The sequence below is a fragment of the Dipodomys ordii genome, unplaced genomic scaffold, assembly GCF_000151885.1.
Source record: "Dipodomys ordii isolate 6190 unplaced genomic scaffold, Dord_2.0 Scaffold187, whole genome shotgun sequence".
Taxonomy (NCBI): Eukaryota; Metazoa; Chordata; class Mammalia; order Rodentia; family Heteromyidae; genus Dipodomys; species Dipodomys ordii.
The window spans coordinates 426,684-448,349 of NW_012267403.1; the positions used below are offsets into that span (position 1 = coordinate 426,684).

Below are 21,666 nucleotides of genomic sequence, written 5' to 3' on the forward strand. Positions count from 1 at the left end.
ATTCTAACTGGGGTGAGGTGCCATAGTAATCAAAACAGTTTGGTACTGGCACAAGAACAGACCTCAGGACCAATGGAATAGAATTGAAAACCCACAAATGAACCCACAGACCTATAGGCATCTAATCTTCAGTAACGGAGCTAAAAAATAGAATGGAAGAAAGACAGCCTCTTCAGTAAATGGTGCTAGCAAAATTGGTTAATTACTTGTAGAAAACTAAAACTAGATCCTTATATATCACCCTGCACCAGAATCAACTCCAAATGGATCAAAGACCTCAGACTCAAAGCAGACACTCTGAAAACATTACAGGACAGAATAGGAGAAACCTTATGTCTCCTTGGCACAGGCTGAAATTTTCTTAAAAGAGACTCAGAAACACAACAAATCAAAAAAAGGTTAGACAAATGAGATTGCATGAAATTGCAGAGCTTCTGCATAGCAAAGGACATAGCTAGCAAGATCAATAGAAAGCCTACGGATTGGGAGAAGATCTTCACTAGCCATACAATGGACAAGGGTCTCATATCTAAAATATACCTGGAACTCAAAAAATTAAATCCCCCAACAACAAATCCTCAAAGAAACAACTGCCCAATAAATAAGTGGGCTAAAGACTTACAGAGAAACTTCTCTGAAGAGGAAAGAAGGATGGCCAATACACACATGAAGAAATGCTCAACCTCTCTAGCCATAAAAGAAATGCAAATCAAAACATTGAGACTACTCATACTCTTATTGGATAAATTACCCCTCACTTCTTTCTTAAATCATCTGAGAGTACAGCTTTCTTGACCCTCTGACCCATACCATGTATGTATGTATATGCAGCAGCCTCTAGGCCACCACTGCAGGTTCCAGCTTCATTTACGTGTGCAACCAAGGTTAAGTTAGATCACATTGATAGCCCCAGTTCCCATAACGTATGTATACATAAGCACCCAGCCTTGTGCCCCAACAATACTATCATCGTCGTGATTGTACCCCCAGATGGCCCCTGCAGTCATGTGGATGTGGATATCTATAGCTAAGACCTGTTAACACACAAATAGATAATCAGTACAAAAAGAAGAGAAGCTTCAAATGTAGAAACAGCACAAAATGGACAACTCTCAAACTAAAAAATAAATATGTAAGAGACTCCAACCAATTCTTTTCTATAAGAGAGGTGCTGGGAGACCAGCACTGGTTGGTATCTTGAACACATGGGAAAGTTTGGATACTGAGCTGTCCCACAGTCCTGAGGGAAAAAAAAACCCTTATTTTGTGCTACTTTCACTATACAGGCTTTTGTAAACACCGAAAACACTTTCTGAAAAATTGTAGGTGATTAAAATTTCCAACCAATGAGTTTGCATCAGATTCAAAGCAAAAATACAAGAAATATGAAAAAATGAGAACCCTCAAAAGATCAACAATCCCACAGTAACAGGATAGGGAAAGGATAAAAAACAAAAGATATTCAAAAGCATGATTACACAAATGATGAATGAAATAAGAGACATGTATAAAAAGCTGAGTGAATTAATAGAGGATACAAATAAATGGCTGAAAAATCTCCAATAATGAAAATAAATAACTAAATGAAGTAAGGAAAACAATCCAGGATATGAAAGAGTAATTTAGTAAATAAAGATACAGAAAAAATATTCAATAAATAAACATACACAATAAAGACAGAGAAATCTTTAAGAAGTATTACATGGAAATATGGGAAATAAAAAGCATGATAAATAAAAACTTCCATGGCATAATTCCTCTATATTGGATCAAACTGCATATTAGGACTCAAGGAAAAGGTATATGTTCTCACAGGCAAGTGAAAAAAATAGGGAAAAATACGGAAATATGAAAGAAACACATGTCCTCTGGGACACTTTTTAATATAATCATGGTCTTAGACGACTAGTATAAACTAAAGGAACAGAAAACATACTTGATAAAATAGTACAAGAAATGTCTCAAAATCTTGAGAGAAAAATAGACATTCAGGTACAAGCGAGCATGGAACAGATCACTGGAAACATATCATAGTTAAAATACTAAGCAGACCTATAAATCTTGAAGAGGCAAGCTGCAAGAAAGAACTACAAGTCACCTATAATGAACCCATCAGAATTTCCTCAGATTTCCCAACAGAAACCATAAAAGCAAGGAGGAGCCAGGTGCCAGTGGCTCATGCCTGTAATGCTGGCTATTCAGTAGGCTAAGATTGGAGGATTACTGTTTAAAGCCGGCCGAAATAGGAAAGTATTATCTCCAATTAAACACCAAAATTTGGAAGTGGAGTTCAAGTGGTAGAGTGCTAGCCTCGAGAATAAAAACTCAGGTACAGGGTCTAAGCCCTATGATTGGCACAAAACAGCAAGGAAGGCACAAAATGATGCATTTTAAGCACCAAAAAACCCTGTGAATCTAGACTACTCTACCTAGCAAAGAAATCATTCATGACTGCTGAATAAAAACCTTCCATTATAAAATCCTTTCAGTATAAACAAAACTAAACCCCAGGCCCAGCGTTCAAGATCCATGGCCAAAAAAAATAATCTCAAAACTAAAGCAATTTATGATCACTAAGACTGCACATTAGAAAATACTCAAAGGAATTCTATACAGAGAAAAGGAAGATAAATATAATCATGAAAATAGGGGAGAAAATAAATCTCACCAAGTAAGATAAGAAAACGAGGAAAGAATCAAACATTACAATAAAAAAATGGCAGGAATTGCCACAAACTTTAATAATAACAGTGAATGTTAATGTTCTCCATTCTGCAATCAAAGGACAGAATGGTGAGCTGGATTAAAAAGCAAGGCCCAATCATTTGTTACTTACAAGCAATGCATCTACTGAAAGAAACAAACATTGGCTTAGAATAAAAGTGTGGGGAAAAATCTACTAAGCAAATGGACCCTGAAAGCAGGCAGGATAGCAATTTTCAAAAAAAAATTTTTTTATTGTGAAAATACCGCACAGAGGGGTTACAATTACATGGACAAGATAATGAGTACATTTCTTATCAAGCATTGTTGCCTCCTCCTTTGTTTCCCCTTCCCATCCCTTCCCATACCCTCCTGCCCCCCACCTGATGTTCCCCCCCACCAAAGTTGTAAAGTTTGTTTTTCGACGAAACAGCTTGTACAGCAATTTTCAAATTTAATATAGTAGACTTTAAACAAAAATTAGTCAGAAGAAACAATGAAGGTTATGGGATATAATTAAACAGAAAACTCCATCAAGAGGACATAACAATTGTTATTAACTGTATGTCAAATGTCAGTGCACCCAAATACATTAAAGAAACCCTACTGGACATAAAAGCACAGACAGATCCCAACACAATGATAGTGGGAAGCTTCAATACTCCACTCTCACAAATAAATCAATCAAGACTTTAGAAAAAATGAACTACAAAACATTAAATGACACCACAGACCAAATGGACTTAATAGACATTTATGGGATATTTCATCCAGCAACTACACAATACATATTATTCTCAGCAGACCATGGAACCTTCTCCATAATAGATCACATTTGAGGATACAAAGAAAGTTTTAGAAAATAGACCACAACCTACTGATACATGTGGGATACAGCAAAGGCAGTATAAAGAAGCACCTACATTAAAAAAACAACAAGCTGAATACTGGAGATTCATGTTTGTAATCCTAGCAACTCAAGAAGCTAAGATCTGAGGACCCGTTCGAAGACAGTCTAGACAGGAAAGTCTATGAGATTCTCACATTCAGTTAACCACCAAAAAGCCAGATGTAGAGCTGTGGCTCAAGTTGTAGAGATTAAGCCTTGAGCAAAAAAATCTAAGAGACAGTACTCAGGCCCTGAGTTTAAGCTCTAGTACCATTCAGAAGAGAAAGAGAGAGAGAGAGAGAGAGAGATCTCAAATAGTCTAATGATTCACCTCAAGCTCAGAAAAAGAAAAATTGGACAAAACCAAAATTACCAGATGGAAATATATACTAAGGATTAGGGTAGAAATGAATAGATCAGAGACTAAACAAGAAAAAAAAACAAAAATAATCAATGAAACAACAGGTTGGAGAACAGAAATGGGTACATTTCTAGACACACTTGACCTAACAAAATCGAACCAAGAGGATATAAACCACCTAAACAGATCTATAACAAGCAATGAGATTGAAGCTGTAATAGGCTGCCCAAAAAGGCAAGTCTAAAACCTGACAAATTTTCTACTGCATTCTACCAGAACATTAAAGAACAAATTTCAGCACTCCTCTAACTCTTCATGAAATAGAAAGGGAAGGAACACTATGAAAATCATACTATGAAGCTAGTATTACACTCATTCCAATACCAGACAAGGACATAACAAGAAAAGAGAATTGTAGAACAATTTCTTTAATGAACATAGACACAAAAATTCTCAATAAAAACACTTGCAAACCAAATTCAACAATACATTATAAGGATCACGCATCATGATGAAGTTGGTTTCATTCCAGGGATTCAAGAATGGTTCAAGATATACAAATTTAAAAATATGGTACAGCACATAAATAGAATAAAGGACAAAAATCACATGATGATCTTTATAGATGCAGGAAAATCCTCTGGCAAAATTTAACTTTTTTTTATAAAGAAAAGCTTGGAAGCACCTAGAAACAGAAGGATTATATCTTAACATAATACAGGCTGTATTTCTTTAGAACCAGGAAAATCAACCTCTAAAATTCACGCATAAAAGTCTCTGCATAGCAAAAGCAATTCTGAGTTACGAGTGGCACTGGAGGTATCTCAGAACTGGGCTTCAAATTACACTCTAGAACCCCAGTAACAAAAATAGAATGGACAGGTACAAAAACAGACATGAAGCCCAGTATAACTCAGAAATAAAAGCACAAAGCTACAGCCAACTGATCTTTGACAAAGAAGCCAAAATACATATACAGGAAAAAAGACAGCTTCTTAAACAGATGGTACTGGGAAAACTGGTTATCTACACACAAAAGCCTTAAAAAATCAACTACAAATGGATCAAAGATCTAAATATAAGATCAAAATTTTGAAACTACTCTTGGGAAACAGAGATAGAGACAGGTAATTATTTTCTGGATAGCATTCCAGTTTCCAAGGATTAACAAATAAGAGTACATAAAATTACAAAGTTTTTCACATCAAAAGAAACAATTAACTGAATCAACAGACTATTCATAGAATGGGAGAAATTCTTTGCCAAGTATTGCATGGATAAAGGATTAACATCCGTGTTTGTTTTTTCTTCTATCATATTACAACAAAGGAAGAAAGCTCTCATTAGATGCTCATATAATTCCTAGCATCTAGAAATGTGAGAAACAATTTTTTCTTAATGAATTATCCAGTTTATAGTATTCTGCTACAGTAATACAAAATGGACTATGGCAGAAAGTTGGTACCAGAAATTGGTTTTTACTACACACATTTCTGAAAATGGACAAGTGACTTTGGAGCTGGGTAATGGCTAGAGGCCAGAAAAATTTGGAAGTGTGGCCTAGGGTAGCGAAAGGCCTATTCTGACATAATTGGACCTCCAACTGTGACAGCTCAGAGCTATAGGAAAAGGCTAATTAAATGGTCATGACTAGAATGTGAGTAGAAGTATGAAAGACCAAGACCAATTCTGAGTTGGGTACCTGTGGATCAAGTTTGTAATCATAGCTATTCAGAAGGCTGAGACTTGAGAATTGTGTTTTGTAGCCAGGCCCAGCAGGAAAAGTCATTTCTCCAATAAACTACCAAAAGCCAAATGTGGAGCACTGGCTTAAGTGGTAACGCACCAACCTTGAATGAAAAAGCTAAGGGTCAAGCCCCAGTACCAGTACATGTGTGTGTACACACACACACACACACACACACATGCACACACGCATGCACACACGCACACAATCAAATTGTTTTTTGTGCTGGTCCTGAGGCTTGAACTCAGAAGCTCAAGGCTAGCACTCTACCATTTGAACCACAGCACCAGTTCTGGATTTTTCTAAGTAGTTTATTGGAATAAAAGTCTCATGGACTTTCCTGCCCTGGCTGGCTTCAAACTGTGATCCTCAGACCTCAGCCTCCTGAGTAGCTAGGATTACAGGCATGAGCTATTGGTTCTAAATTTGCACAACTAATTTTTGATGAAGTCTTAGATGAAAATGAATTTTAAGATATTGGAATGTAAAGTAAATGACATCCTTGTCACAGATGTCATATAGTATACCCATGCACTGTGGATTTAGGGAAACATTAAGAGCAATGAATTAGTGTATCTGGTAGAAGAAATATTTATGCTGCAAATCATTCAGTCTGTCTGTTGTATGGCTACTTTAATCTGTATTCAGAAGTAAAAACAAAAAAGAGGATTTGAAAATGTAGACTATACAATGTGCTTTCCACCTGAGAATCTGATATTTTGTTATATGTTACATAAGGATTACCTATGTGATCAATCCCTACTCCCACATAAAACTTGGGACATGAAGTCAAATGAATTTTCCCTGGCAGACAGCATAATATATGCTTCCTTCAATGAAGGACTCTTGGAACCTTATGCCTGGTTTTCAAAAGATTTTGCCTATGTATCTTTTCCTTTTGTTGAGTTTTAACTCATTTCATTATCATAAATCATAGTCATGGGTAAAGTATATGTCAAGTCCTCTAAGTCTTCCTAGCAAATCAATCAGTCTAAAAAATTCCCATAAACAAGGCAGACAATTATCAAAGAAAGATTACTTTTAACTGCATACTTTTGTATGTCAAATGGATTTTGTATTATTTGCATATATTTCCTCTTTAAAAACAAATACTTTATATTAAGGCTTGTCAAAATAACTATATTGTCCACAACTGAGACCCAAAAGATTAGAGAATCACAAGGTATTACAGTAAAACTTCATATTCTGGATAAAGAACTAGAACACTGAGAAAACTAAGGGACTTATTTCAAGTTTAACAGTCATCTCAGGCACAATTCTCAAATCCTCACTGATCTGTTTCCTAAGAGTTCTTCCTGTACCCTATGGCCTTATACTTGTCAATTCCTTTACTCTAATATTCTTTCCTGAATGTCTTTCAAGGTCCTACTTTCTAGCTGATGTTCACCTCGCTTTTCTTTTCTTTTATGCTGTCACTAGGGCTTGAACTCAGGACCTTAGCTTTTTTGGTCAAGACTGGCACTCTAGTACTTGTGTCACATCTCAACCTCTAGTTTTTTGGTGACTTATCAGAGATAAGAGTCTCATGGACTTTCCTTCAAAATCTGGCTTCAAATTAGGATCCTTAGATTTCAATCTCCCCAGTAGCTAGGATTGCAGGCACAAGCTACCCTCACCTGTTTATGGCCACTCTTATTTCCTGGATTCCCTAGGCAGTGAACATATTGAGTTCCTACCAGAACACTGGTTCTTAAGGAAACTAATCCTAACACAAAAACAAAAGAGAAGCTAAATAAAAAACCCGACTGAAAGCTACCTATGAGGAAAGACAGAGGAGGGGGAAATGGTAAAGAAAAGAGAATCCTAGGCCAAATTACAGCATCTTCTTACATCCTTATAACTTGGTTAAGAGATCAGTGTTCAAAATCAGGGCCTGAGAAAAATTCATCCCCTACTGCAGAATGATGCAGCTGAACACAACTATACAGCTCGTATTTTCCTTCTATTACTTCCTAATGTTACTTGAACCTCTCCCCCACCAAAGGGTAAGATGCTTACGTGCTCTAGGAAGCAGGGTCCTATTTCACTGAGGTGGGGATCATCATTGTTGTACTGTTTCTCCAGGTCTCTCACAAAGCCCATCTGAAATCTGTAGATGTCTTCAATGTTCCCAAAGATTATCTTCAGCTGCTCATCACTGAACATGTCCCGCCTCTTTCGGCACTGCTTCAGGTAGCCCTGCAGACAAAGGAAAATCCTATGATGAGGTTGTCCCCTCTCTCCCCCACTGGCTTTACCACTGGACTGTCCAATTTCACTTCCATGAAGTAGAAAGGCAAAACTCATTTCCGTTTTTCATATGAGAAACCCAAGATTTACCAAAGGAATTTATTTTAGTAGTAAGTTTTAAGAATATAAAGGATGGGGCTGGGAAGGTGGCTCAGTGGTAGAGTGCTTGCTTGGCATGCATGAGGCCCTAGGTTTGATTCCTCAGTACCACATAAGCAGAAAAAAAAAGCTGGAAGTGGTGCTGTGGCTCAAGTGTTAGAGCGCTAGCCTTGAGCTGAAGAGCTGAGGGACAGCGCCCAGGCCCAGAGTTCAGGCCCCATGACTGACCCCCAAAAATAAAAGAATATAAAGGGTGCCCTTTGTTATCATTTTTTAATGACAAAAAAACTCAAAGGTCAAAGTGTACTTCCCTTAAGCATGCTGCACACCAACATTTTCATTTTAGTAGCTATTGGTTTAGCTGGATCCATTCAGTCTAAAGTTCTATTCCTTGTTAGACCAATCCTAACAATAAAATAATTAAAATTGGAAATGACCTGGTAATGGGGGTAAGAGCAGAAAAAATTTCAATAAAGGAATAGGAACTGATATAATTAAACTCTTTCTTAAGGTAACTGGCCAGAGGCTATCATTTAGATGACCTCATCAAGCAAGCCCATTAGTGCCTAAGCCTGATATTTTTACTAGCATAGGTGTTTGAGACATTTACAAATAGATAGATGAATTAATTCAGCTAGTCACTGATGAAAGGAGAAGGGAAGAAAGAATTTTTGATCTGATAAGATAAAAAATAAAAACTGGTTCTTAAACTGAGTCTTCCATTTTGAACTTACTGATATGTATTTTTAATGGATAATACTGGCTTTAATAGACATCATTAGTACATAATAATGTTCCTTGTGACAATGAATTATGCTCACTTACATTCATCTAAAATTGAAGTGCAATTTCTTAACACCTGTGTTAAATGATTTACCATATCTAGCCCTATCCCTATGCTCATTTTGTCTCCCCTATCACAGCTACCAATTACGTTGTCTTGGCATACCTCAGGAAGAATCTCATGCCTGGTTCCAATTCACTTTATCACTCTCTACCCAAATCTCACTTTCCTGTATCTTCTCACTTTGTAATTAGTGTTTCAGCAGTTGCAAGTTAATAGTTTGTGGCTGATTCAATATCTATTTGACTAATGGCTGCCGCCTTTATTGAATGATATGCTTAAGATTTCCTATATTCTCTTCTCTTTTTTGTGGTACTTTGGATTGAACCCAGAGGCTGGCATATTAGGTAAGCACCCTACTATGTTAGGTATACCACCAGCCCTTTCATTTTTATTTTGGTTTTGAGATAAGATCTCAACCATTTCGCTTAGACTTGCCTGAACTCATGATACTCCTACCAAATAATAGGATTACAGGTGTGTGCCACCACACCTGGCTGATTGATTACCTGCATTCGTTTTGTGTGTGTGTGTGTGTGTGTGTGTGTGTGTAATGATGATGATACTGGGGCTTGAACTCAGGGCCTGGGCACTGTCCGTTAACATTGTTAGCTCAAGACTTGACCTCTACAACTTAAGCCAAAGTTCTATCTTCATCTTTTTGGTAGTTAATTGAAGAGAAGTGTCTCGTGGGGTTGACTTCAAATCTCAGATCTCAGCTTCCTGAGTAGCTGATTTTCTGAATTCTATCATATATAATGCTTACCAGAAAGAAGATGCCCTCTAATTCTCATAACTTTTTTTTAATTTTTGCTGGTCCTGTGGCTTTAACTCAGGACTTAGGCTCTGTCCCTGAGGGTTTTTTTTTTCTCACTTGACCACTTGAGCTCTACTTCTAGCTTTTTTGGTGGTTAGAAATAAAAGGAGGACTTTCCTGCCCAGGCTGGCTTCAAACTGTGATCCTCAAGATCTCAGCCTCCTAAGTAGCAAGGATTATAGGCTTAAACTACTAGTACCCCACTAATTCTCACAATACTTTTGGCTCTGCTGCTTTTATTAAAGCAGCTCCCCAAATTCTGCTTCTTGACAAGCAGTTCTAGAAAGACACCTAACTCCTATAGGCTATGCCCTGTCTAATATGTTTCTCTTAGGACCTCATCTTTCTCTAGATGGGGGTGCCTTCATTTGCCTCTGCCTCTTATCTACTACCTTTCAAAGTATCTTAGCTAAAAAGGGACAAGAACAGCAACAAGTGTATCATCTCGACACTAAGCAGGGGGCACAGGGCTCCCCACCCATGCTCCCATTTTTTCTTTGTATGGTAGGGCCAGCAATACTTGGTAATTATGTCACATTTAGCATGTAACTTGTGGGTATGCAGTAGGTATTGGTGAGTGATCACAATGGGAGACAGAAAAGCCCAGCCTACATAACTCACTTATCCTCTGGGAAAGCAGTTCAGGAAGTAACAGTTTTGTTCAATGCTCCCAAATGGAAAGGTTTAGGAAGAAACATCATAAATCCTAAATGTCATAAAATCCCCCAAATATGGCAATGATGCTAGAGCTTAACATTTGTATGGAATATGACAGAAATGAAAAGGAAGAACATGGCCGCTGGAAAAGAGAATAGAGAACAATGATGCTAGGGTAGCTTCCCAATTCCCTAGGTGTCCCTCATTGCTATTGTCAAGAAAATTACTTTCCTTCTGTTATCTCTGTTGTGACTTACTTATACACATATTAGGAAAAATGTGATTGCCTATAAGATAGTGGGACTCTAGAGTGTTTTTAAAGATAATGTTAGATGATAAATATATTGTTACATTTAGCTTAACAGAATAATACAGAGCCATTAAAATGATGATAAAACTATGTAGAAACATGGAAGGATATATGATGTAATGTTAAAAGCAGAATATAAATAGTAAATATATCACTATGATTATAACTTTTTAAATTATGTATATACATGTGTCATATATGTATGTATTTGTCATATATGCATGTGTACAGAAAGAACAGATTTAAAGTTACGCAAAAGCACAAACAATTCTATTGTATTTGGTGGATGGTATTAATATATTTGATGATATTTTTTTTGTGCCAGTACTGGAGCTTAAACTCAGGGCCTGGGCATTGTCTCTTAGGAATTTTTTTACTCAGAGCTGGCACGCAACCACTTGAACATCAGTTGTACTTCTGGCTTTCTGATGCTTAGTTGGAGATAAATGTCTTGTGGGCTTTCTGCCGTGGGAGGTGGGCTGGCTTCAAACTGGGATCCTCAGATCTCAGTCTCCTGTGAAACTGGGATTATAGGTGTAAGCCACTGGTGCATTGGTTGATTTTGTTTCTATTTTAAAATATTCTCTTTCTTTTTTTGTCAGTTGTGGGGCCTGAACTCTGGGCCTGGGCACTGTCCCGCAGCTCTTCAGCTCAAGGCAAGCACTCTACCACTTGAGCTATAACGCCACTTCTGGCTTTTTCTGCTTATGCGGTACTGAGGAATCAAACCCAGGGCCTCATGCATGTAAGGCAAGCACTCTACCACTAAGCCACATTCCCAGCCCCTTTAAAATATTCTCTAATGCTATGTTTTGATTGTTTTCATGTCTATGAGTGAGAAAAGGTATTTTCCAGAGAGTATAAATAAAAACAGCTCCAACAAGACTTTCTTGAGGGAGATATCATTAAAGAAGGGGGAAAAGTCCCATGTCTTCTCAAAATCTCTAATGTTCTCAAAAATCTTCTCAAAAGCCCTAGTGTTTAAGACATGTCATGCAAATGAATTCTAAATAACATTTAGATCTGACTTTATCAATGTTTCATTATTGTAGCTCTACCATATTTTGAAGTTTTTGTTTCTTTAGAGTAATGTTGTCCAATAGAACTTTCAGCAATGATGAAATGTCTGTCTCCCCTCTCCAATACAGTATTTACCCATCATCACTACTGATTGCAAAATAAACCCCATATTGGGGGACAGAAAGTAGAACCTGATCTGTTCTCTGGAAAGGAAGAGACAAAAAGATTCAAAAACAATTCCCTGGGTCAAACAAAAAAACGTGTGTGTGTGTGTGTGTGTGTGTGTGTGGTGTGTATGTGTTTCTATCCTTTAAAATGTTCTTTTTTCCATTTTTCATTTGTTTTTCTCTTACTGCTCAGTAAAATACTCTTTGTCAATTTTATTCCATTGAGTTCAAACAGCTTCAGAAAAAAGCCCTTGTCTTTGTTAGGTCCACCTGGGAGAAATAGCCCCTTCCTTTGACTATGGGTCCGCTTAATATAATATTGGCATACCACTGTGAGATGATCATGGTCCCCCAAAAGGACCCCTCGTCCTCCTCGAGATCTTGTTAATCCTCTTATCTGGGACACTTCCACACCTACTATTGCTTGACACCATACTCCTGTCCTCATTAAACTTAAGGATCCTACCTGATTCCCAACACACCCCAATACCCCAATTCTCTTCAACATAGCAATGGTTTAAAATCCATTATCCATCTCTGCCTTCTTAAACAATGACTTCTCAGACCTATTAACTACTCCTTTAACACCTCCATCTTACTGGTTGATTAAACCCAATGGAACTTATCACCTAGTACAGAACCTGCACATTCTTAATGCTTCAGTCTTCCCTATTCATCCAGTAGTGCCTAACGTGTATACTTTCCTTTCACAAAGACCTTTTCTTATGGGCAATTTTCCTACTAATGATCCAAAGACTCCACTAACAAATTATCTTTCCAGTATCTTGGGACTAGCATAGGCAGGCCCATGAGGATTGTCAGATTTTCATGAAAATACCCTCTATCCCACCACTTGTACCACCATGGCTACCTCACAGATGTCCTTGAGGTGCTTGATGTAGTGACGCTCAGTGCTCATGATTTCATTGATGACATTGGCCCGCATCTGGTCCCGGTTCTGTAGTGGCCGGCCCAGACAGAGGCAGTCTGAGTTGGGGTCCAGATGCCCATTCTGCACATCACTGGGCCCTTCTTCCACCCCATCCTCTTGGTTCACCCAGAGCTGTAGATACAAGCAGAAAAAATACAATTGGTTAATTTCCTTGTGAAGTCGAAAGAAGATAAATTAACTTTCCAGTATTCAGAGAACCTTTAAACAGAGTCCCACTAATTCCTCTAGGAAACAGAGAAAAAGAAGAAAAGGGCTTGGGATAAAGTGGGTTGAGAATTAATAGAATTCTGTCTTTAGGATGACTTCTTGACCCTAAGCATGGATATGGATCTACTTCTCTCTAGGTCACTGATGACGTATCTGTGAAATAGAAGACATGAGGCATGACTAAATCATCTCTGAGAGGCTTCTTGGTTAAAAAGATCTCCAGAAAAAAGAAAACTAATGGCTAGCAGAAGTTATTCATGCTGACACACATCTAGGTAGCAGGAATGGATCAAAAAAGTGGGTGGGGAGGATAAGCTCTACATTCTAAATATCATAGATGGATTATTGTCAAAAAACTGCATTTAAGTGCCTACAAATATGGAGACCACAGTTGGATAGTAGAATAGGCATCTCAAACACAGAGGTTTTGGTGTTGATTTCCACCAAAGGATATACACATCATAGTCAAAATTTGATAGCAAAATTTATAGGATACACAAAGAGTTCTACTTCACAAGGTTGGAGTAACAATGGTACATTATCTCCCTCTCACATAATAACAATCAGTACTGATTACACCCTTACGATACACTGTATATGCTAAGAGCTTGGCATACAGAGGTCCAATTGTTACCACCATTTCACAGTAAACTAAACAGATTTGGAGAAATTAAAGAATGTGTGCCCAATCACAGTGAGGAAGTGGAAAAGCAGGGATCAGAATCAGGCAGGTTCCCTTTAGAGACTACGCTCTTAAAGAACGGTGCCAATTCATTTGTGCCTTTGAAGAGATAGGAAAAAAAGAAGAAAGGCTTGGACCAAAAATGGGTTGGGAGTTAATAGAATTATTAAAATGGATACAGCTGGTAATTGAGACTTCCAAATTATGAACTCAAAGGAAAATGGAAAAAAATCTTCTTTTGGGGAGCTGGGTGAAATATGCAAGATTCAAGTGCAGGATCATTTCACCAGGTCTTTAAAAAGAGGTCTATGGAGGCAGGGTGAAATAGAAGGGGATAATTAGCTATAAGCTTTCTGAACAGCTTTAATCCACTCTCCATATTTCCTCTTAGCTCTGTCCACATCCCCAACTCAAGAAGTTGAGAAAAAACATATTTAGATTGATCCTCACTTCTCACATTAGAATAGCTGGTTGGTGAATGGGTTTAGGATGGCAGAAGCTTTGAGATGGAATTACAGAACAGTTACTTATTTCTCAGTTCTGTGATTTCTCATCTCACTTTCCTTGTAGGGGGTGATGGGTATCTTTAATACACAAGGAGCCTAAAGATGTCACCAGCATATACTAATTGCCTACTACAGGCCAAGGCCTTTAGTTAAGTGGACAAAATTCATCTCTGTATAGAACCTATTATTCTCTGTGAATGTCCTATATGAAATATGTTCCAAGAGATCAGCTTTGTTTATGCGTTGATCCAGTCCTCTAATACAAGTAAGAGGAAATATGAGGGATAATTATCCACAGGAATGGGCATGTTCAAAAAATTGATTTTAAAGCATTTGAAGCAAACATCTCATATATATGACGCTGTTTTTTGTTTTGCTGGCACTTGGGCTTCAACTAAGGGCCTGAGCACTGCCCCTTAGCTTTCCAGTCAAAGTTGGCACTTTGTCACACCTCCACTTCTAGCTTTCTTTCTTTATTGGAGGTAAGAGTCTCATAAAGACTTTCCTGCCCAGGCTGGCTTCATTGAACCATGATCCTCAGATCTCAACCTCCTGAGTAGCTAGGGTTATAGTTGTGAGTCACTGGTGCCCAGCAATGTTGCTATTTTTAATAATGAATATCTCATTCTCTATTGATCTATTAGCTTTTCCTGTTTCTCATACAGCAGGATAACTCTGCTATGAAACGTGTACTCAAGGAAGGTCTTTAAGAGGTAAGAATCATTCTTTTATTCCAGGTGGTTAAATCAAGTCCAAATGTTGGCTTTAGGACGGCTGGAATAAGATAAATATTTGGAACAGTTCCAATGGGAAGGAATACAAGATATGAGGGTGGGAGCAGAACCAGATTTCCATTCAGACCATATTCCATGGCACTGTAGTTTCACATAATGGTGAGAAGAGAGAAGCACAATTAAATCCCAAGTAGAAGTAGATTCCTTACACAGAATTTGGTAGGAACATACCTGGCCAGAACTAAAGGTCTGGATAGGGTTGCAATGGAGTAATAAAGGGCTTCTTAAAAGGCAACTTTAGCTGGGTACCGGTGGCTCACACCTGGAATCCTAGCTACTCAGGAGGCTGAAATCTGAGGATCATGGTTCAAAGCCAGCCCAGGCAGGAAAGTCCGTGAGACTCTTATCTCCAGTAAATCACTAGAAAACCAGAAGTGGCGCTGCAGCTCAAGTGCTAGAGCGCTAGCTTTGAGCTGAAGAGCGCAGGGACAGCGCCCAAGCCCTATGACTGACCAGAAAAAAAAAAAGAAGAAAAAAAAGGCAACTTTACTGGACTGAAAAAAAACCTAGAACTTCATTCCTTAGGTTAAGATCTAAAAGAATTACTAGAAGATTCTAATCTAGAAGAACTACTAGAAGATTTATGCAATCATTTATTAAATCTACGTCAAATATTGTATACCATATGCTTGGGGTATAACAAATAAAGCGGAAATCATTGACTTTTGTGAATCTGATATTGGAGAGATAGTATTCTCAGCTTATAAAAAGGTGGCATGTAAGGCTCAAATTATTGCACTCTTGATATCAGAGTTTCAGAAAAGATTCTCTGGGTCTGATTAAATGATTTTTTAAATTTAAATTTTATTGTAAAAGTGACTATAGAGGTTACAGTTACATTAACTCAGGTAATGAGTACATTTCTTTTTTCCTTTCTTTTTTTTGTCAGTCGTGGGGCTTGAACTCTGGGCCTGGGTACTGTCCCTGAGCTCTTCAGCTCAAGGCTGGTGTTCTACCACTTGAGCCACAGCAACACTTCTAGTTTTCTAATGGTTTATTGGAGATTAGTCTCACAGACTTTCCCGCCTGAGCTGGCTTTGAAAGGCGATCCTCAGATCTCAGCCTCCTGAACAGCTAGGATTACAGGTGTGAGCCATCAGCACCTGGCAGTACATTTCTTCTTGAACAGTGTTATCCCTCCCTCGTTTTCTTCTACTCCCCCCAACCTGAGACTCCCCCTCCCACCAAGTTGTAAAGTTCATTACTACTGAATTGGTTCACCCTTTGTCCCACTATTCTATGCTTCCCTTTCCCTTCCCTAAATCAGAGTTTATCTTACATACAAGACAAATGGTACAGAAATCAAAAGCAGTGACCAAAGGAAAGAAAGAAAAAAAGAAATAACTGCACAACAGTACAATAAAAAACCTCTTGTTTTCATTTCTTGGAGATCATTTTGATAACCATCATTTAATATGGTTGTATCCACATTGCTTTGATTTTCTAGTCTAGCCCCTAAGAATCTTCCTCTTGAAAACTTCTCTGTTGTTTGCAGATAAAGGCCTTAGTCTACCATCATGTCAGACTGCAATGACACAGGTCAGCCCATGAGTTCAGCTTTCTTCACTGGATACAATTTCATCCCATAATGCCATAACAAACCTTTTCAATGAACTGTTGGGCTAACATGTAGCTTTCCACTGTCTTATTTATTGAGATTATAATTAGTTTGCATAGGCTTTTGGGTGACAAGTGAGAAGATGGACTATACTCAGAATCTTGCCATGTTGGAAGAGTTTCCTGGAAGCCTTTTAAGTGTACTGAAAGGCTGTTTTCCTTACAGTTCATTGAGCTTTGAAGCAAGGCTGAGTCAATATAGTACATTAGTCCTATTCTGTGTCTATTAACTCTGAGAGAGACATAGCCAGACAATGGATTCTTCCATCTTCCCTTAGAATCAGAAAGGGATTTCTAAATTAGAGACAATCTATGGTCATCATCTTTCCCTTTTCCATTCCCACTGTCATTTCTTTAATTTCTTTATACGCAGCCAAGATCCTGAGTATTCTCTCAGCCCCATTACCACTCATATCTCACTATCAGACTGGTTTCTCTAGCTATCACTTTGTTTTTTTGTGTATACCCATACCGAGGTTTGATCTCAGGGCCTGCTTGCTGTCCCTTAGCTTTTTTCGCTCAAGGCTGATGCTCTACCACTTAAGCCACAGCTCTACTACTGGTTTTAGCTGGTTAGTTGGTTTCCCATGCAGGCTGACTTGGAACCACAATCTTCATATCTCAGCCTCTTGAGTAGATTACAGGTGTGAGCAACCAGTGCTTGGTTCTATCACTTTGTTTGGCTACTCTCATAATCTAAAATCTTCAGTAGCTTCCCATTGATTATAAAGCAAGTTCAACCCCTCATATATTTTTAAAAACAGAAACAGCAAGTTTATTTGAAAGTAAAAGAAAGCTGAAAAAGTAGGGAGACTACATTCAGAAAAGGGCCCCAAAGAGGAGACCCCAAATCCTTCATCTTGACATTTAAACATAATCATAATCTGACTCTACTCTTGCATCTGTATATTCACTCTTATCTCACACTACTCTCTTCAAGAATATTAAACTCTCTCCTTTATTCATTAATATCAAACTCTTCCCACTTATGTCCTGTAAACCTATACTAGGACATAGAAACAGTCCAGGTTTTCAACTATTTCAGCAATAATGACTCAACCTCTCAACTTCCTGGTGAAGAAATGGATGCTCACAGAGAATTTTATGGAATTAGCAACATCCTTATATCTTTGATATGCCTATTTATTTATGTCTTCTACTTTTCTGGAGGTTTTGTGGGGAGGGTCATGGGGCTTGAATTTGGGGCCTGGGTGCAGTCCCTGAGTTCTTTAGTTCAGGCCTAGTGCTCTACCACTTGCGCTACAGTTCTACTTCTGGTTTTCTGGTAGATAAGAGTCTCACAGACTTTCTTGCCCAGGATGGCTTTGAACCTCGATCCTCAGATCTCAGTCTTCTGAGTACCTAGGATTACAGGCATAAGCCACCAGTGCCAGGAAATACTTTTCTGCTTTTTAAATTATATAGTTGGTACAGGAATATACTTGCCTTGTAAAAAAGCTAAAATAGAAAAAAGGAAGAAGACTCAAAATTATTACAAAACAATGAAGAGAGAAAAATATCACATCAATCTTACAGAAACAATGAATCAAAGAGAATACTATGAACAACTGTATGTTGTTATTAAATAAAATGACAAAATTGACAGATTTCTAGAGAGACACAAAGTACAGAAGAAATAGAAAATCTGACTAGGACAATAACAAATAAAGACATTGAATGACTCTTCAGAAACTTCCTACATGTGGGTGAAAATAGGGTCAAGTGGTTTCACTGGGGAATTCTTTCAAATATTTAAAGCAGAATTAAAATTAATTTTTCATGAGCTCCTCCAAAACAGTAGAAGTATAGACCTCCTACATACATATTCAAGAGAACTGAAAGCTTAGATTTACCCAAAAAAGTATGAATGTTTGCAGCATCAGTATTCATAAAGTAAAAAAGCTGAAGCAATCCAAATATTTACCAATTGATATAGATAAACCAATATGTGATTTGTCTATGTAACAGAATACTATTCAGTGACACAAAAGAATGAAAACTAACACAGACCAGTCTCAAAAACTGCATAAGGGCTGGGAAGGTGGCTCAGTGGTAGAGCGCTTGCCTTGCATGCCTGAGGCCCTGGGTTTGATTACTCAGCACCACATAAGCAAAAAGAAAAAAGCCAGAAGTGGCGTTGTGGCTCAAGTGGTAGAGTGTTAGCCTTGAGCTGAAGAGCTGAGGGACAGCGCCCAGGCTCAGAGTTCAGGCCTCACGACCGGACCCCCCCCCAAAAAAAACCCTGTATACAAATAAAAGAAGCCAGACACATAAAGGTGTTCATACCAGGCAATGATAATTTGTACAGGTAATACTGGCTACTCAGATATAGAAGATCACAGTAAGAGGCCAACCAAAGCAAAAAAGTTCATTACGTTGCATCTCTAAGATAACTAGCAAAAAGCAAGGTTATAAAAGTGGCTCAAGTAGCAGTACACCAGCCTAGCAAGCAAGAGATCTTAAGTTCAAAACTTTAGTACCAGGACTCCATTCATATAAAATATCTAAAATAGACATATCCATACAGCTAAAAAAAGGATCAGATTAATGGCTTTGGGAAGAATGGAGAAATTTTGATCAAAGGGCACAAGGCTTAAATTAGACAAGAAGAATACATTCTAGAGATTTATTGTACAGTATATTGGGACTACAGTTAATAATAACTTATTTTACATACAAAATTGTTGAGAATAAATTTTAAATGTTCTTAGAATAAAAAGGTCTCTGAGGTACAAATGCATATGTTAATTTAATTATTCCATTGTGTGCAAGCATGCATATCACAATATATACCAGCAATACATTCATTTTAATCAACATTAAAAAAATAAAATGTTCTCTCCATTGGTACTCACTAGACACTACGTGGAAAATAAGTTATACAACTTGTGGGTGAGGACAGGAAAGAAAAATTGGGAAAAAGCAAGGGAAGGGGCGACTGTCCAAAAAGAAATGTACTCATTACCTGACTTGTGTAATGTTCTCTAAATACATATTGAAAGGAAATTAAATCATTATAACAAAAAGCTAATTGCACTCCCATATGTATGGCAGCAGTATTCATGGTAGCTAAAATATGGGAAACAACATGTCCTTCAGTGGATAAATGGATAAAGGTACAGTATATAAAAAACTGAATATTATTCAAACACAAAATAAGTATGTCCTGTCATTTATATCATCATGGATAGAATAGGAGGAGAACAGAAAGACAATGCATACTTTTACTCATTGGTTGAAACTAATAAGGCACTCCTATAAAAGAATGGAACCAAAGAGTGGTGACCAGAGCCTGGTAAGGGAATGAAGAAAGGAGTGTGTGAAAAAGTTCAATAAGGTCACCAATATGAAGTTAGAGCATAAGACTAGACAGCTCTTTTTTTTGGTTTTGTGCCAGTACCGTGGCTTGAACTCAGGGCCTGGACAATGTCCCTTAGCTTTTTTTTTTTTTTGCTCAAAGCTGGCATTCTGCCATTTGAGTTACACCTCTGCTTCTGGCTTTTTTGTTGTTAATTATAGAATCTCACAGCTTTCTTGTCTGGGCTAGCTTAAACCTATGATCCTCTGATTTCAGCCTCCTAAGTAGCTAGGATCACAGGCATGAATCATGGGTGCCTGGTTTCACTTGACTCTTCTTTAACACAGTAGGATAACTACAGGTTAAAACACTTTAACATATTTCTTCATGAGTATAAAAGAATGAAATTCCTAACACAAAAATGTTTCAAGAGATAAAAATGCTTATTATGGTGGTATGATTATTACATTGTATATGTGTGTGTTGAATTACTATAATATACTCCATAAAGATGTACAGAAAATATATCTTAGTCAACTTATTGAATAATTGATAAATAAAACAGAGTTTAAAAAATAAATCTGGGTTTCTTCTCACTTCACTAAAGCTTTAATATAAAATGGTTCAAATTCAAATAAAATATTCTGGGATCAGAGAGGGCTGGTGGTTGTACTACTTTATAAATGTACTAAATCCAATAAACTGTACTTTGTGTGTGTGTGTGTGTGTGTGTGTGTGTGTGTGTGTGTGTGTGTGTTTGCCACTACTGGAGCTTGAACTGGGGCCTGGGCACTGACACTCAGCTTTTTTGCTCAAGGTTGGAGCTTTACCACTTGACCCACAATTCTACTTTCAGCTTGTTTTTGTCAGTCATGGGGCTTGAACTCTGGGTCTGGGCGCTGTTCCTCAGCTCTTCAGCTCAAAGCTAGTGCTCTACCACTTGAGCCACAGCGCCACTTCCAGTTTTCTTCCCCGGGCTGGCTTTGAATCATAATCCTTAGATCTCAGCCTCTGAGTAGCTAGGGTTACAGACATGAGCCACCAGCACCCGCTACTTCCAGCTTTTTAATGGATAATTGGAGATAACAGTCTCATATACTTCCTGCCTGAGCTGCTTCAAACTGCAGTCTTTAGATTTCAGCCTCCAGATATAGGCATGAGCCACAGGCATCTGGCTGTAAACTCATTTTTTAAATGGTAAATTTTATAATATGTGAACTACATCTCTATAAAAATAGCTAAAACTCTCTATGTAAGTAAAATTGTCCCCTTTGATTACTCCCATTGTGCCCATACTCCTCATCTCTTGAGGAAATCAAGGTCATGAAATTTTTGCACAGAAAAAACCTATGCATTTATGCTTTCTCCAGTTGATCATCACCGTCCCATGAGTCATACTAATGTTTACTTAGCCCCTAGTGAACAGGTTTTTAACATCTCTAGTAGCCCTAATTCTAAAGAAGAGGTGATATAACATGCATGTAGTAGAGTTATAGTTTGGTTCTGAAGTATAAATTCCCCTCCCAAGACTCATGTGTTATTAAAGGCTTAGTCCCCAGTACAGCAATGCTCAGAGATGGATCCATGTCTGGAAAGTGATTATATCATGAAGAGTCTGACCTCATCAGTGGAGTAATCAATCAATGGATTAATTGGGGATGGAAACTTAAGAGATGTGATCTGGCTGAAGGAGTAGGTTCATGGGAACATTCCTGTGGGCTATACCTTCTTTCACTTCTCTTCCTC

General features: G+C 37.9%; 1 protein-coding gene across 4 annotated transcripts in view; it reads right to left on the reverse strand.

Annotated features, from left to right (window-relative positions):
* Arhgef9 (Cdc42 guanine nucleotide exchange factor (GEF) 9) overlaps positions 1 to 21,666 on the reverse strand; it is a 215,438-nt gene that overhangs the window by 39,828 nt on the left and 153,944 nt on the right. For all 4 annotated transcript variants that reach the window (XM_013034313.1, XM_013034310.1, XM_013034311.1 and 1 more), the window contains 2 exons: positions 12,736 to 12,927; positions 7,720 to 7,899 (listed from right to left, as the gene is read on the reverse strand). In XM_013034313.1, the coding sequence (XP_012889767.1) occupies positions 7,720 to 7,899; positions 12,736 to 12,810 (255 nt within the window). In that variant the 5' untranslated portion in view covers positions 12,811 to 12,927. The remainder of the gene's footprint in view (positions 1 to 7,719; positions 7,900 to 12,735; positions 12,928 to 21,666) is intronic.